The sequence below is a fragment of the Mya arenaria genome, chromosome 5, assembly GCF_026914265.1.
Source record: "Mya arenaria isolate MELC-2E11 chromosome 5, ASM2691426v1".
NCBI classification, from domain to species: Eukaryota; Metazoa; Mollusca; class Bivalvia; order Myida; family Myidae; genus Mya; species Mya arenaria.
The window spans coordinates 70,401,868-70,416,905 of NC_069126.1; the positions used below are offsets into that span (position 1 = coordinate 70,401,868).

Consider the following 15,038-nt stretch of genomic DNA (forward strand, 5'->3'; position numbering starts at 1 on the left):
TGTTAATCTATATTAAGTACGTGAACGCATTCCAAGAAAACCTAAATATTATTAATAGTTTATAAACATCTCTTACAAATGCTGATAAGATAAAGGGGGTGGGGTGCTCTAAAAAGAAAATAATTTAACAAAAAATTATTTTGTTATTGTCAAAAAACTCAAACGTACCAGCATCCCCGTCGACATGATGAGAAAGGGCATCTACTCGTCTGGAAAAGAAATATGTGAGAAGAAAATATTCAAGAATTAGTTATCACATTGGTTAGGACTTGACCCTCATGGCACCTTGAATAAATACCACGTGATGTTTTCTGGGGACAATGAAATAAATATCAGTACAATAAACATGTTAGAAAACCTCATAAACATTAAAAGGAAATGTAAACAATCCTTATAATGTACAAATTAAATCATCAGTAAATTACGATGATTCACTTGTTTATATTAATAACACAGAAAATACAATGACAAGTGTGGCCAGTTAAAGCTAATTTAAAAGTTCACAAAAGTCCTTTCTCATATTCGATACTTCCGTGATCACAAACAAATGAATTAGAACTTATGGAGAACATCACTTGATAGCCTTCAATAGAATAAAACCTGATTAGGAGTATTGTCAGCAGTTATATTTTTTCTATGAAATTGTTATAAAGTACGAGAGCCATTAAATACGTAAACTTTTTCAATACGTTATAAAGAGTTTTGCCTCGTTTCATTATGTCTGTGGTAATATCATTTAAAACATTCTTTTAAAAATGAAGCAAGACAAATAGAGTACTTGCATTTATTTTGTGGTATTTTGCTGAATATTTAGCTTACAAACAATTTTTAATGGCTAAGACGGCACGCAGTAAAAAAGGAGTTCTTTATATTAAATAGTTTGGTGATTAAACATATATTAATGCGTATGTAATTATTTTTGACTGAATTCAATTGTGTAATATTAGTAAGGTATATAAATAATTAACTAATTGGAACCACATTTTCTGGAAAATCAATCTTTTATAACTGAAGTGAATTACAGAAATTGATCACGTCGACAATAACAACTTTTACTATTTTGGTGAATTTCCCACCTCTCTCAAAATTCTGGTAAGTAAATATAGGAGCAACGATAACAATACTATTTTCGATTTATGTTATATTTTCAGGATATCATTGAGAGTTTCTGCTTTTTGACATCAATAAAACAAATATCTCAAAGCGCAAATTCCAATATACAACAACAACAACAACAATTTTTAATGCATTCAGGCAAAAATGCCTAAAGCATACAACCAGTTTATGAGCAAACAGGTAGAACTTAGCGAAAAGCATAAAAATAAAATGTGAACATAAAGATAAATGATTGTTAGTCAGTAGTAGTAAATTATTTTGCAATTAAAGGTAAATTTAGAATGCTTAAATAAAACATTTTGTTATTAATAATTTGATAGAACAAAAATGTAAACAAGTAATTCACCAAAGTCCGAGTGTTTGTTTAACAGAAGTTAGATGGAGTAGTATTTATCCAGTCGTGAATTTCTTGAGCTAACTCGTGTTTTTGTATGTACTCAATGACTTGACAACCTCGTGCTATGTGGTACCACAACCAATTTTCTATGAATGAAAAGTATTATACATTTGTGAATGACATTCCAACCGTGGATATATAGTGAATTAGTTGCAGCAATGTATGGTAAGTTGCAATATTTTGTATGGTATTATTCATATGTAGACTGTCCAACTGGTGAGATTGAATAATGATGTTATTTATTTTAAGTTCTTATGTTATTTGCATGGTATATATATTTTTCCATATTGATGGTTATGTTAATGGTTTCTTCGCATAATAATTTTGTAAACTTGTGTATATTAGGCCAGTGGCAATAGTATGGTTTAAAGAATTGTTTACGTACATCCCTAAATTTTGGACATACTAAAAGAAAATGGTATTCTGATTCTACTTGGTTTTGACTGCAGTTTGTACAAATTCTCTGTGTTCTTGGTATATTGTTATATCTCCCCGTTTCTATTTGTAGTGTTTGAGAACTGGTTCTAAATTTGGTTAATGCTAATCGGTACTTTTTACATTTAATTCGGTCTAGATAATTTTCAAGTACAAATTCGTGTTTAAATATTCAGTATGTTTCAAGTTTACTAGAGTTGTTTATTCTTGAGTACCATGATTGTTTATAGATATCTGTTATTCTTTGAATAATTAATGTGGTGTTAATTAGAATTCTTGCTTGGTTCACCCATATATCATTCATTCCGCATTCTTGTAGACTGTTTTTATATGAAATGCCCAGTTGGCTTTATTAATTGATTCATCGTCCACTGTATTTTTAAGCATACTAAAAAGTATACGATTTTAATAATAATGAGCTTGGGTTACCGTTTATTAATTTTGACAAGTATTTAATTAGAATGATTTTCCTTTGTATTTCCATTGGGAGAATCCCAAGTTCTCCATTAAGTGCGTCTATATGGATTAGTTTGATATCTTTACATTCGTGATATCCAATTATCTCTGCGCCATAGTTTAGTATTAGTGCAACTAATGTGTTGAACTTATTTTTTCTGAAATTGGTAAATCCGTTTGATTATAAATTATAAATAGATTGTGCAAAGAGTGTGATGAGTGCTGTGCTATTCTTTTCTGTGTTCTGTACCAATTATTATTTTTGTTAACTCCAAGATACTTCAAAGACTGTACGACTTCTATGGGTTGGTTGTTTATGACAAAATCATGTGTTGTTTGTCGTCCTTTTTCGAAAATCATTACTTTAGTTTTGCTTGTATTCAGTTTGTTTCAATCCCCACATATCACAGTAATCCTGTATTTGTGTAAGTATGTTCTGTAACGATTGATGAGAGTAGGCGAATACCACTGCATCATCGGCAAAGAGTAACATAAAAAAAATTGTTTGGTCTAATGTTATGATGTTTTCATTTTCTACATTAATGCTATCTATTATATCATTGAGGAAAAATAAACACAAAATGCTACTTGCAGGATTCCCTTGTTTAACCCCTATATTTGAAGTTATATACGTTGTATGTTCGTTTTGGTTTATTTTGACGCACGATTTTATGGATGAATACATTGATTTTAGTGCCTTAATTAGCTTTGAACTAACATTCTCTTTCAGTAGTTGATTGTCGATAAACTTGTGTGTCTCCTTTGCCCATTTAGATAATCTATTAGATAATAGAGTTGAGTATATTTTTGCAATTATGTTTATAAGCGTGATGCCACGATAATTTTTGGTTTCGTCTGGATTCCCCCCTTTAAAAATTGGAACAATAATGCCTACCCCCCCCCCCCCCCCCCCCTCCAAGATTAAGGATATTCTCCTTCGCGCAATAGTTTATTATATAAATCTAACAGAAATGGTGATAGTATTTCAAACGTATCTTTAAACATTTCTGCAGTAATTTGATCAGGCCCTGGGCTTTTTGAATTATTTTGTGAAAATATTGCGTTTTTTAGTTTTCAATAGGACTATCGAGTGTTTCATTTTGTATATTTCCTTCTGTTGTATATTCATTTTGTTGGTTGTTTCTGTTTGGTTCGTCTCCGTAGAGCGAATTGAAATGATCGAATCATTCATTTGTTGGGGGTGGCTTTTCTGTTGCTTTTTTTAGCTTTGTATTGTTTTTTAATGTTTTTCCAAAACTGTTTTGGGTCTTTTTTTGCTAGTTTAGTTATTTTAATTCCCTCGTCCCTCCTATATTTTAATTTATGCTTAGTTTTTATTTTATTATAAATATTTTTGTACCGTATATAAGCTATTCTGTTTTCATGGGATTTGTTTCTAATAAATGTATTTCTATGGGTATTATATTCTTTCCTTGCATTGTTACATTCCTCAGTGAACCATGGATTTCTGTCTCGTTTGGTTGTTTTACTTTCTTTACATTTGGTGTTTTTATTTTACCAAAAGATTAAGCCGCACCTGATTTTATTATCTCAGCAAAGCTATTTACTGATTCATCTATTTGCCTATCATCTAAGTTTAATCTTAATTGTGTAATTACGTTAATTTTTGAGTTGATTTCGTTTTTAAAATGTTCTGTTTGATTTACATCGTTTTTTATGTATGTTTCTGGCACGGAATCATCATTAATATTTTCGTTTGAATTTATGTTGCTCTTCAATGTAAAAAAGAGTGTACAGTGATCTGAAAATTCATTTGGAGCTGAAATTTCGAAGTCATGTATGAAGTCAAAGTCGTTCCTGTTCAGCAACAAATAATCTACAGTGCTTGATCCGTTTAGACCGTTGAAAGTGTAGTTGCCAACGTTTGCGTCGTTGTCAAGGCGACCGTTGCCACTCATTAAGTTTGTTGACTTACATAATGCTATTAACTTTTTGCCATAGTCATCAATAATTACTTTATTACTTCGTTTTGGGATATCTGTTGTATCCAAGAAAGTATTATTATCGACATCAAGATATCTATCAAATGCAATAAAATCCTTACAGTTCGATGTTCTAGTGTTCATGTCTCCTGTTAAGAGCAATATACCTTTATCATGATATTTTTCTATATTAGTTTCTAGCAATTCAAACAAATCAATCTCATTTTGATTAATAATACAAGAGTTTTTGGGCGAAATATATACAGCACAAATATATACATCTTTTTCTATTTCAAGCAAAGTTTTACAAATTTTAAACCAAATAATACCACTTTGATTCAGTTCTTCAATCGATATTTTTGTTTTGAGTTCTTGTTTATAATAAATTGTCAATCCACCGCTCGCACGTCCTTTACGTGTATTTCTGGATTTGTTTTCCAAATAAATGTCTACAATCATAACCTTCAATATCTAAATTAAAAGCTGTGTTTTTCGATAACCAGGTTTCACTCAAAACTATAATATCATAGATTTTAAGGTAACATAGAAAATCAGGATCTGCTAATTTACGCACTAAACCGTTCACATTTCAGCTAACTATCTTTAGTTGCTTCTCTTGACGTCCCTAGTTCCCGGAAGTGGCTTCCGCAGTCTCTCCTTCCATTGGTGGTGGGCGATACAGCTAGTTATTAATGTATAGTTTGTCTATGACGTCACGAAGTGCTCTCCGTGCATCACGTATTTCCTTCGGACGCTGTGGCCCGACACCATACCCTTTTCCTCGCAGGGCTTGTGAACGTTTTGCCGATTCTGCCATGACCTTTTCTCTTTCCTGGAAATAGTGGAAGTTCACAACCATTGGCCTGGGTGTTTTGGTGTTTGGACCTATTGTCGCCGGGATTATATGGGCTCGTTCAAATGTCATTGCTGTTGCATCGACTTCAAGCTCATCGGAGATGAATTTTTTTACCAAATTGTCACAGTTCTCCGGGCTTCCATGGTTTGTTTGCTCAGGGATTCCCCAAAACATTAAGTTGTTTTTCATTGAGCGGTTTTCTAGGTCAAGCACTTTGCTTTTTAGTGTCTCATTTTCTTCATTTACCTTTTTCAGTGTAGCATCAAGGGAAATACATTTTTGTCAACTTTTTTTTACTGTTTCGCTGGCCGTTTTCAGTTCCTGTGAATGTTTTTCAAAGCCTTGGCTAATACATTTGCAGGAATTTTCCACTTTTGTGACCCTTATTTCTATATTTTTGACGTTTCCCTCTAAATCTGACATTTTTGCATTCATTAAAGAAAGTGTCTGTTCTATTTTATTTATACTTGGAAGGACGGACTTGAGTTCTTTTATGTCTTCTAAGAGTTCGGAGGCCCATGGGGGTATACCGGGTTGTGGGGAGGGGTTCTGGGGCGGGGGTAGACTGTACTGTGACATCGGCGAAGATAGGTAGCCCGCTGAATAATGCTGGGGGTTCTGGGTGGTCTGCATGCCGTACATGGGCTGGGCGGCGGGCTGGGCAGCATAACTCATATTTGTATTCGTAGTACTGCTGTTCATGTCAACGTTCGTATTCCCAGTTAATGTTTTTGCAATATTGTCAATACATCTATTTTTTTTCAATTTTGTCCTATTCACCCCACCCACCTTTTCAGTCACTAGTTAGTTATTTTCTGTTTAAGTCTCATTTGTTTTGCTTAATGAAGTGATTTGCTTTAGATAACTGAAAAAATATTTTTCTCCATACTTTTTTACCTGTTGCTCCAAGGGCGGTAACCACAGCTATATACGTGAAATAATATTTTTTACAATGGGTGTAACTTTACAATAATTAATTGTTTAGACAATACCAATACCTGTCTTTTGTCATATCTTATTTAAAAATATAGAAAATAACTGTTTTGATTTCAACGTCATTTGGTTGTGCCAAGTTTATCTACCTCACCTATTTGAAAATATTACTTCATCAAGCGCATTCGATGTACCTGAATGAAATTCTCGTCGAGGGAACAGATTATGAAGATTTCCGTGACATATTAAAATGTAATTCTTAAGTCTATTATTTTAGTGTTTAAATGTACTTTATTCTTAACCCTCGTATGTAATTTTATGTTGAAACCGCTCATTTTTATTTCATTTTGATGATTTTCATTAGCTTTTTAGAAATAAATTAAATTGAGTATGGTGAAAAATACTCGCTGAGCTGCTTCAATAGCCATCTATGCACATTTGTTTGACAAATTAACTGAGAAGACGGTATTGTATCAAAACAAACAAACAATATAAAAATTGTTATTAAACAGCTACGGATGACAACACACTAGTGTCGAATTACTTTTAGTGCCTTTGTAAAATGTAAAGGCTGGGATACCGAAAAAGAGCAATGTACTCACTGATTGCCGGCCAACATTTCTCTGTCTTTCTTTTGGCCTGAAATTAAGAAAATAAATTACTAACTATTGCACGCTTAGTCCAGTGTTAATTCTTTTGCTTTTAAGTGTTCACTTAAACTATTCAGAGATAACCAATATAAGTCCCGCTTTCGTTTTAATCCGTTTTGATATATCATGTACACAATCGTATGCCATGATGATGTTATCTAATGTTTAATATATACGTATATATGTTGATGAGGTATCATTTTAATATAGATTTGAACGATATATTCAATAGTTTCGTTGTCATGGCAGCTACAGTTTTGTCTAACGAAGAAATAAAACCACATGCAAAATTGCTTTATGTATCTCTATCATACATACATTTCATTAACCTAGCCTGCATTTTTTAGTTATTGCATGATTCAGTCAGTAGTATTTTCCCTTTTTCTTGTTGCTAAAGCAGCAACAATTTTTGTGTGAGAAAAAAGAAAAACGAAGATAAACCCTTTATTGCCCTCTAAATACGTACTGACTTTCATGAATGTATATTTATATACTTTTTTGAGTTATACAACGATCAATTAAATAAATATAGTTTTTACTACCTTCGTTGCCATTGCAACCACAACTTTTTTTCTAACAAAAAAAACCATGTGTTATTGCCTAAGGACCGTAAATTCACTACAACGTAGTATGTATCTACATTGCATACTTGTTAGTTACAGCATGACCCAGTAAAAATGTTGTTTTTTACTACTTTCGTTGCCTTAGAAATCACAATTAATTTGTTCTAAAATGACGTGTTTAATTACCTAACAGTCTTCTTTCCACATACCAAGTTAAATAATCTAGGTTGCATACTTATTGCGTTATTGTAGCGTCCAGGTTTTCCAGACGGACGGAAGACAGATTGACAAGTGAACGGGTGAAGGGGAAACGTATAATCCACTCCGATGAAGGCAAGTAAATGACTTATGAATCAGATAGTGAGTGCAGTAACCTTAACTTGCACCATGCTTTAGGATTTCTTCTTGTTCATTGATAAATGTCAGTTCATGTTACTGGTATGAAAAGCTCTCTACATGCAATAAGTAACGTACTGATAGATTGCAGATGTTTTTAGCGCTCGTTGTGTATTACTTTAGGAACTAGGGTAGTTGTTGTATTTTGTAAATATTACTTAGTAGTTGATTCTATCGTAACTATATAATATCGATATCATTATTTATTATAATAATGCAATGGATTAAAAAGGACAAGCCCTGTAGCCACATGCTCTGGTTAAAGGTACAATTCTTACTATACCCTTGTCATACGCCATACAACAGGTAAACAGCAGGTATGAGACTGAAATTCGAAGGACAATCACGGTTTCATGTGTTTTCGACCAAGGACTAGCCCAAGTCACAATGGAACCATGACAGGAATTTGCAGTTTCAAGACAAACATTTGGAATATTTTGTGGCTTTATAGCGATTTTATATTTTGTAGGACAAAATAGGTGTCTTGCAACCAAATATATGTCTCTTTGATGTAACGACATATTCATCGACTTTTATCGTTTTAGTAGTGTTTTGCTAATATCGTACGACTATCGTAACCAAATCCAGAGATGTATTCCCGTAATAAATCTTAATAGATACATCCTAAACATGTCGAAATGGAAAAAAAAATCACATAGGATTACTTTATTTAAATGAATGAAGGTAATCTTTCAATGAAACTAGATTTTAAAAAAAACATGTAACATTACATACCTATCTATATATAGCGATAGGGAAGACAACCGATACGTATCGTTGCACATATGTAAATATCGATACTTCTTTTGGTTTGCAAATATCGTTTTCTACATGCATTTTGATACATATACACCTTCAGTAAGGTATTTTTATGATCATTAACAGTTCAGACAACACAAAAAACTATCTCAGTTCAATCGGTCGCCTCCATGTTGCAATGTTCTATTTTAATATTTCCCAGATATGAGATATGCATACCGGTGGAAAGGTCTATTTCAGATATATCTATCTTTGGTCTCATAAACGCTAATTTTATCTAAGGCTCTAGTGTTCTTTCTTCTCTCAGAATTCAGCCACTCCCTTTCAATGTTTTTATCTTTTGTCAGTATTGTCTTGTTAAAGTATATTTTTTATAACGAAAATGCTTAATCTAACGCCTTTTTGCACATACAGTTCAATTTAATATTAATTAACACACTTTTATTAAATCATACTTTTATTTATTATAACATTGATAAAGAAGGACTTAATTGGAGTTTAGTCATAAAAAAAATGAGGAACAAAAATCCGTCTTACTTATTAACATATAAGAATATCTTGGGGTTTTGTTGAAAACGAAAAGGTAAGCTTTACTTTTTATGGTTAGACAACGAAAAGATTTTGTAATTTAGTGCCACTTTTTCCATATTTGAAAAAGTAATTATTGTCAGGCAATATGGCCATAAGAATGTTTTAGATTTTATTATTATGCATCTCCCTTAGTTAAAAAGATTATCTCAATTGCTAAAAAATGGTTTTTGGAAAACCAAATATTTCAAATTCCATTGTCAGAATATATAGAACGGGTGTAAAAACGCGTATGCACTGAAACGACGATCTGGGTTTTTTTTTAAATCTTACCCAACAATTTAATTCACAACATTATAAGTATTTAGTTCATTTCGCTTCTTTTTGTGTGTTTTTTTTTATAAGAATTATGTTGCTTTTTACACCATAGTTGTGAATATAAATAATAAGTTAATAGCATACGGAAAATATCACAATTACGCTGTTTAGGCCTAGAAATATAGTACATTATGGCACGAGGGTGGAAGTTTAGCGTCATTGCGCTCGAAAATGTTGGTTTTTTAACTTTTTGCTACTGAGATTGTTTCTGTAGCTTTTCGCATAAATATTGATATTGATACATTCAATTTGACTTTAAAAGCAATAATCAAACTTTCATCTATACAAATATAGCGATAATAAAGAAATAGTTAATAATAAACCATTTACTAGATTAAAAAAATCATGGTTGAATTGTTTTACCAATTTGCATTTTGGGTGGTTTCCCTATATATCTAAAATTACAAATTAAGATATATTTTTATAATTCTTCTGCTTATTAGGACGGAATTTGAAATAAGAACCTGACGTAAAAACACATAACTCATACAGTCATGTTTTCTTTCACCTATGCATCAAGTTTGTACCCGGTAGAATTTGGCCACCGGCTTTGCCGTTTATAACTGGATTGTATTGATAGTAATATTGAAAAATTATTTATTGCTGGCAAAAACTGAATCATTAATTCAATGGTAAACGTGGCCTAACTTAACGTGCGACATTCTACGGACAGATCATACATTAACTTCATTTTTCAAGCCATAATTTAACTGATAAGTGTAAAGGAAACGTGTAATTTCTTACCGAGTTTTCTTAATTTTATAACGCCCAAAATTACGCCTCCAACAATCAACACTGCGAAAATGACACCTCCGATTGATCCTCCAATTATAGCAGCTGATGGACCCATTGGATCTACGCATTCATGAAAATAAAACCAAACGTGTATATACTCTACAATAAACAAAACAAAGACATATGTAATCAACAAAACAAAAGAAACTACAGGAACTAGCTCAGCAGTCATAACGTCACAATCAGCTTCTTTGATGCCGCAAGGAAAGAGTCAGATAACAAGACACTCAGCTCTGCAAGAAAACCAACACCGAAAACATAATTGGTAATAATTCGTTATTAATAAACGAGTTACTGCGCCAGGTTATTGATAGCGAGTTAATTGAAACGCTTAGTGCAAAATCGTTCAGAAATGTGATTAACTATATGTACAAGATAAAAACGCGTCGTAAATGCAAATCAGAAAATATTAACTATATCACGACAATTATTACGTGTAAGACATTGCAACATATTAAATAAGTTATCTCTTGTCGCAAATGACATCTTTAAGTTCAAAGAGATCATCTTTTCATGCATTATATTCAACTATGTATATTCTATATTTATGTTTGTATTCTAAAATTTAATTGTATAATGCAATATCTGCGTATATTTTCTGTTTCGCATGCATATGGTAAATTGTATATTTCAAGCCTCAGTGCCCCTTTGGATTAAAAAATTAGAAAAAAAGGGTATATAACTTTGATAATGCCTTAGATAATGTCTTACAAATTCCCGAGGTCAAACGATGCTTTAGTAAAATGAAATGTTTGGGAAATACCAACAACATTTCAAACTTGATCCCTGACTAACTATATGCTAACGAGGTAGATAAGTTTGCGGAGCATAGCGCTTAGAAAACAATACCCATTTTCAAATTTAATTTCACTTACAGAAATTAAGCTCCTGTTTCTAAAATAAATGTGATACATGTACTTTCGAGTGAAAAAAAAACAATGAAGCGAAAAATCGCAGAATGGTACTCGCTCTTATCTTTTATGTAAAATGCACTTTTTGGTATGACGAAAAGCAGTGTGCAAGTGATTAGGAGTGGTAAAACTAAGATAACAAAAGCTGGATCCCATCAGCAAATATTGATATTTGCTCACATATCGTTTTTGAAGACTACAACCTTCAAATAATCGTGAACAATTTTGTTGTTGCGTAATTGTTTGATTGATTGGTTGTTGATCACTTGATGTTATCAATGTATGCTTAGGATGTAAAAATATATCATTCCTGTAAGAAATTCCCGGTGGTCTAGTGATTAAGTAATTGATTATCTGAAGGTATTGGTTCGTAACTTTACCAGTGTTGGTTCGCACCCCTCTAAAACCAACATACTTCTTTAAGAATAACTGTATTTTTTCTTTAATTTCAATATCGAAGAGTAAATTCATGATAAAATTAGTGTTGTTTAGATGCAAAACTGGGTATGCTATTTAAACCAAACACGTCTGAGTTATAAATGCAAATCATTAGTATTGCGATATCGTAGCGTAAAATAATGATAAAAATACTGTTTTAGATGCAAAACTGGGATCTCAGGCCACACCAAATTAATAACTTGTTCATTGGATTTCCGCACCTATTTCTTCAGAAAAGCAAAAAAACAAATTTCATTTTTTATCACTTGCGCCCGCACCATCTAAAAAAATAGCTATTTTTTACGAGCGCTAATTTGTTTAGTAGAATGTAGCCTTTTCCCTTATAACCGCGTTTTTCGATCGTAACAATTATCAAAGCACCGGCTCAATCATGCAGCCGCTCTAATTAGAATCAATGAACGATATAGACCCGGATACAAGCGTCTAGATGATCGAGACTAAATTGGCAACATTTCACTTCCTGATTCTTGAAAATTACGTCAACAAATGACAATTCTACCACCATTTAAAGTTCGATTAAATTTTGAACAAATGTTTTTGTTTTAATTTGGCTCACGCTAAAAGTAAACGTATATATACAGGGCAAGAAGTGCTGAATTTTATCGTGAATGGCAGTGATTATCCAAAGTTTGAATTTGGTTCGGGCATGTTTGACGGGAATTTGGATGACCGTTACAGTGAAAAGAGAGTTTCCAATCGTTTATCTATACCTATAATAAATGTCCAGGTAAAAACTTCAGGTGTGTATTTTAACTTCTTTTTTGTTTTGCTGTTGATATAGCAAATATGATGTTTTTTGTTTTATTTGTTTCCTTAAAAAATAATTATACATTTAATGATTTATGCATGTTTGTTTATATTTTGCTACAGATCAGAGTATGGTGTTTATTTAATTCAAATGCAATACATGTACAGTAATAGAAAAATAAAGTTTGGCCAAGAAACGAGCACCATCTTTCTTGTGTTGTCATCAACAGTAATGCATTCCACATTATACTACAATGAACATTTATGTATAATATTGCTTATTAAAATTTCATATTCCTCCGACTCAGCGGATCATGAAATTCCAGTCCCGATGAGGCAACAAGAGCGTGCTTGTGGTGGAGGCCTTGGTCGCTGATGAGTAAATGTTCGTGGACAGTAGGATGACGCTAAAAATTAACCTGACTGACATTCATATGTGCTTCATGCAATCCCATGAGTTCTACCATTCACACAAAAACATCAAACAAGCCGGATTGTTTATATTTTGTAAATATTAGTCAAAAATCATAAAAAAAATGGTTCCAGACTGTGTGATTGGAAAAAGGTATTAATCACACTTTGTGTTGAGAATAAATGTTTGTAGAGTTTTTAGAGGTTCATGTGTATATTTAAACTATATATGGAAAACATTCAAGTGTTAAATATTTATGCTGATTGGTTTTTGTCTATGAAAAAATATTGCATATTCATGTATTTTTTTAAATGATTTTTTGCTATATTTGAAAATTGACACAATCAGTATTTGCAGTACAAAAGAAGAAAAGTGTTTATGTTTTCTATTACTTGTCTAAATTTGAACAAGATATCTAAAAAAAAGGAAAATCTGCAAATTTAAAAAAGATAGGCGTTAAATTCTGAGAAAGCCTAAAATCAAACTGGCGCTGGCTGGAATTTTCTGCGACATATTTTCAGCTGAAATGAGTTACAATACGGTTAAGTTTTTTTTTTAAATTTTATTCCAGAACCTAGATGGCTATTAAGGCCAATGTGTAGTCAATGCAAGAGTGATAGCTGTAGTTTATATTTGACTGCAAATGCCTTTATTCATTTTGTGAGTTATTTTTGAAGTCACCTTGTATAGTCATTTCCATGGCATGAGATATGACAATGAGAATTATTTTAACCAAGTTTTCCTAAGGAAAAGTGGAAAACCTAGTCAATAGATTTGGATATGCCATTGTACAGGCAGGTGGCTGTGACCACTGGCGCTTGTGTCCAGGCTTAAACTTAGGGTATTCTGAAAAAAAGGTTTAAAAAACTGGAAAACTGTGGTTTTGAATTCTCTCATTTATGAAATAGTTTAAAGAAATACATTTGCTTGATCTCAAAACTAATATTTGTATAGAATTATCTTTTAGTGTTATCATTCTTTCACTGGATGTTATCCTTGTACTATTTACAATTTAATTGTTTAGTTAATAAGTGAATAAAATGTGGAAAATAATGAGATAAATGACTATATATATTTGTTCGCTCTTCGCTCGCTCCTCTTTTTTGCTAAATGCAAAACAAATATTTTGATTATTATTTCGCTTGCTCGCCCCATTAACTTTTGGAGAAAAATCCGATGAACAAGTTATCAATTTGGTGTGGCCTTATGTTTTATCAGTTAGGCTTTTTTTGTTATGATCTGAAAAAAAAACGCCTAACTGATACTTTCTAAAGCGATTGAAAAAACAAATAGAACGGACAGAGCTGAGTTACGTTACTTCCGGCTACAGTAAGTATACGATAAAATAGCCTTTTTGGATAAAAAACATATATCTATTTACGATACATGTAATAGATAAATATAACAGTCTTGAATTCTGGCACGTACGCTTACATAGTGGTGAATTTATTCAATCGAATATAGATAATAAATTACTTACTAACAATGCGCACCAATGTAGTAAATGTTGCGTTGACTCTCATGGATTTCCCTTTGGCATTAGAAGCGAAAAGTTCCACATAGTACTGCTTTTCAGGTTCCAGTTTGTTTATTGTATAGTTGATGCTTTTTTCGAATTCGTTATGAGAAATATTAACTTTAGTTATGGTTGCGAATTCAATCAATGTTCCATACGATAAATGAAAGGTTTGACTTAAACCGTTATTAAATCCAGGTATCCATGTTAGTATTGCTTGTGTTTCTCCGATAGATTCCTCAATTACATGGAATTCCGTCGGTGGATCTGGTGGCCCTGAAACATGTTATACGTTGTGTGTTTTTTTTTCTTTTTAATATTATTAATTATGATATTATGGAACTGGAATGGTCGTAGAACAGGAATGGACTTTAACTTAATATTTCATATTAAACATTTAGAATGTGTATTTACGTTTAGTTGTTATGAACTCACACTAATAAAGCTGCATACAATAATATAATTGTGTTTGGACTTATACTCTACCATTGTTAGGGGAATGGTTTATAACATAACTTATATATTGTATGCGTATTGGTTGTGGTGGCATTTCTCGTTTTGCTTCATTAGATTGCATTTCAGTTTATTCATAAACCGACCAAAGACATAATTTACAATTTTTTATTCTTTAATGTGAACATTTTAAACTTATTTTAAATCAATTAACATTTTCTTATGAATACACTTGATATATTTGGGATTAATTGCATTATAACAAAGTAAAGTATTCAGTGCCCTGTTTTATAAAATTCGTCCGAACGCTTCGCCATGTTTAAAGTTCAAACGAT

The 15,038-nt window shown here is 32.1% G+C and overlaps 1 protein-coding gene across 7 annotated transcripts in view; it reads right to left on the bottom strand.

Moving 5' to 3' along the window:
* The window catches only part of LOC128233401 (hemicentin-1-like), a 67,743-nt gene that overhangs the window by 14,548 nt on the left and 38,157 nt on the right, over positions 1-15,038 (bottom strand). For 5 of the 7 annotated variants that reach the window (XM_052947061.1, XM_052947060.1, XM_052947062.1 and 2 more), the window contains exons 9-12: positions 14,215-14,526; positions 10,155-10,265; positions 6,739-6,775; positions 169-209 (exon numbers count right to left, since the gene is read on the bottom strand). In XM_052947061.1, coding sequence (XP_052803021.1) covers positions 169-209; positions 6,739-6,775; positions 10,155-10,265; positions 14,215-14,526 — 501 coding nt within the window. The remainder of the gene's footprint in view (positions 1-168; positions 210-6,738; positions 6,776-10,154; positions 10,266-14,214; positions 14,527-15,038) is intronic. The other 2 variants (XM_052947065.1, XM_052947066.1) reach the window with 2 other exon arrangements.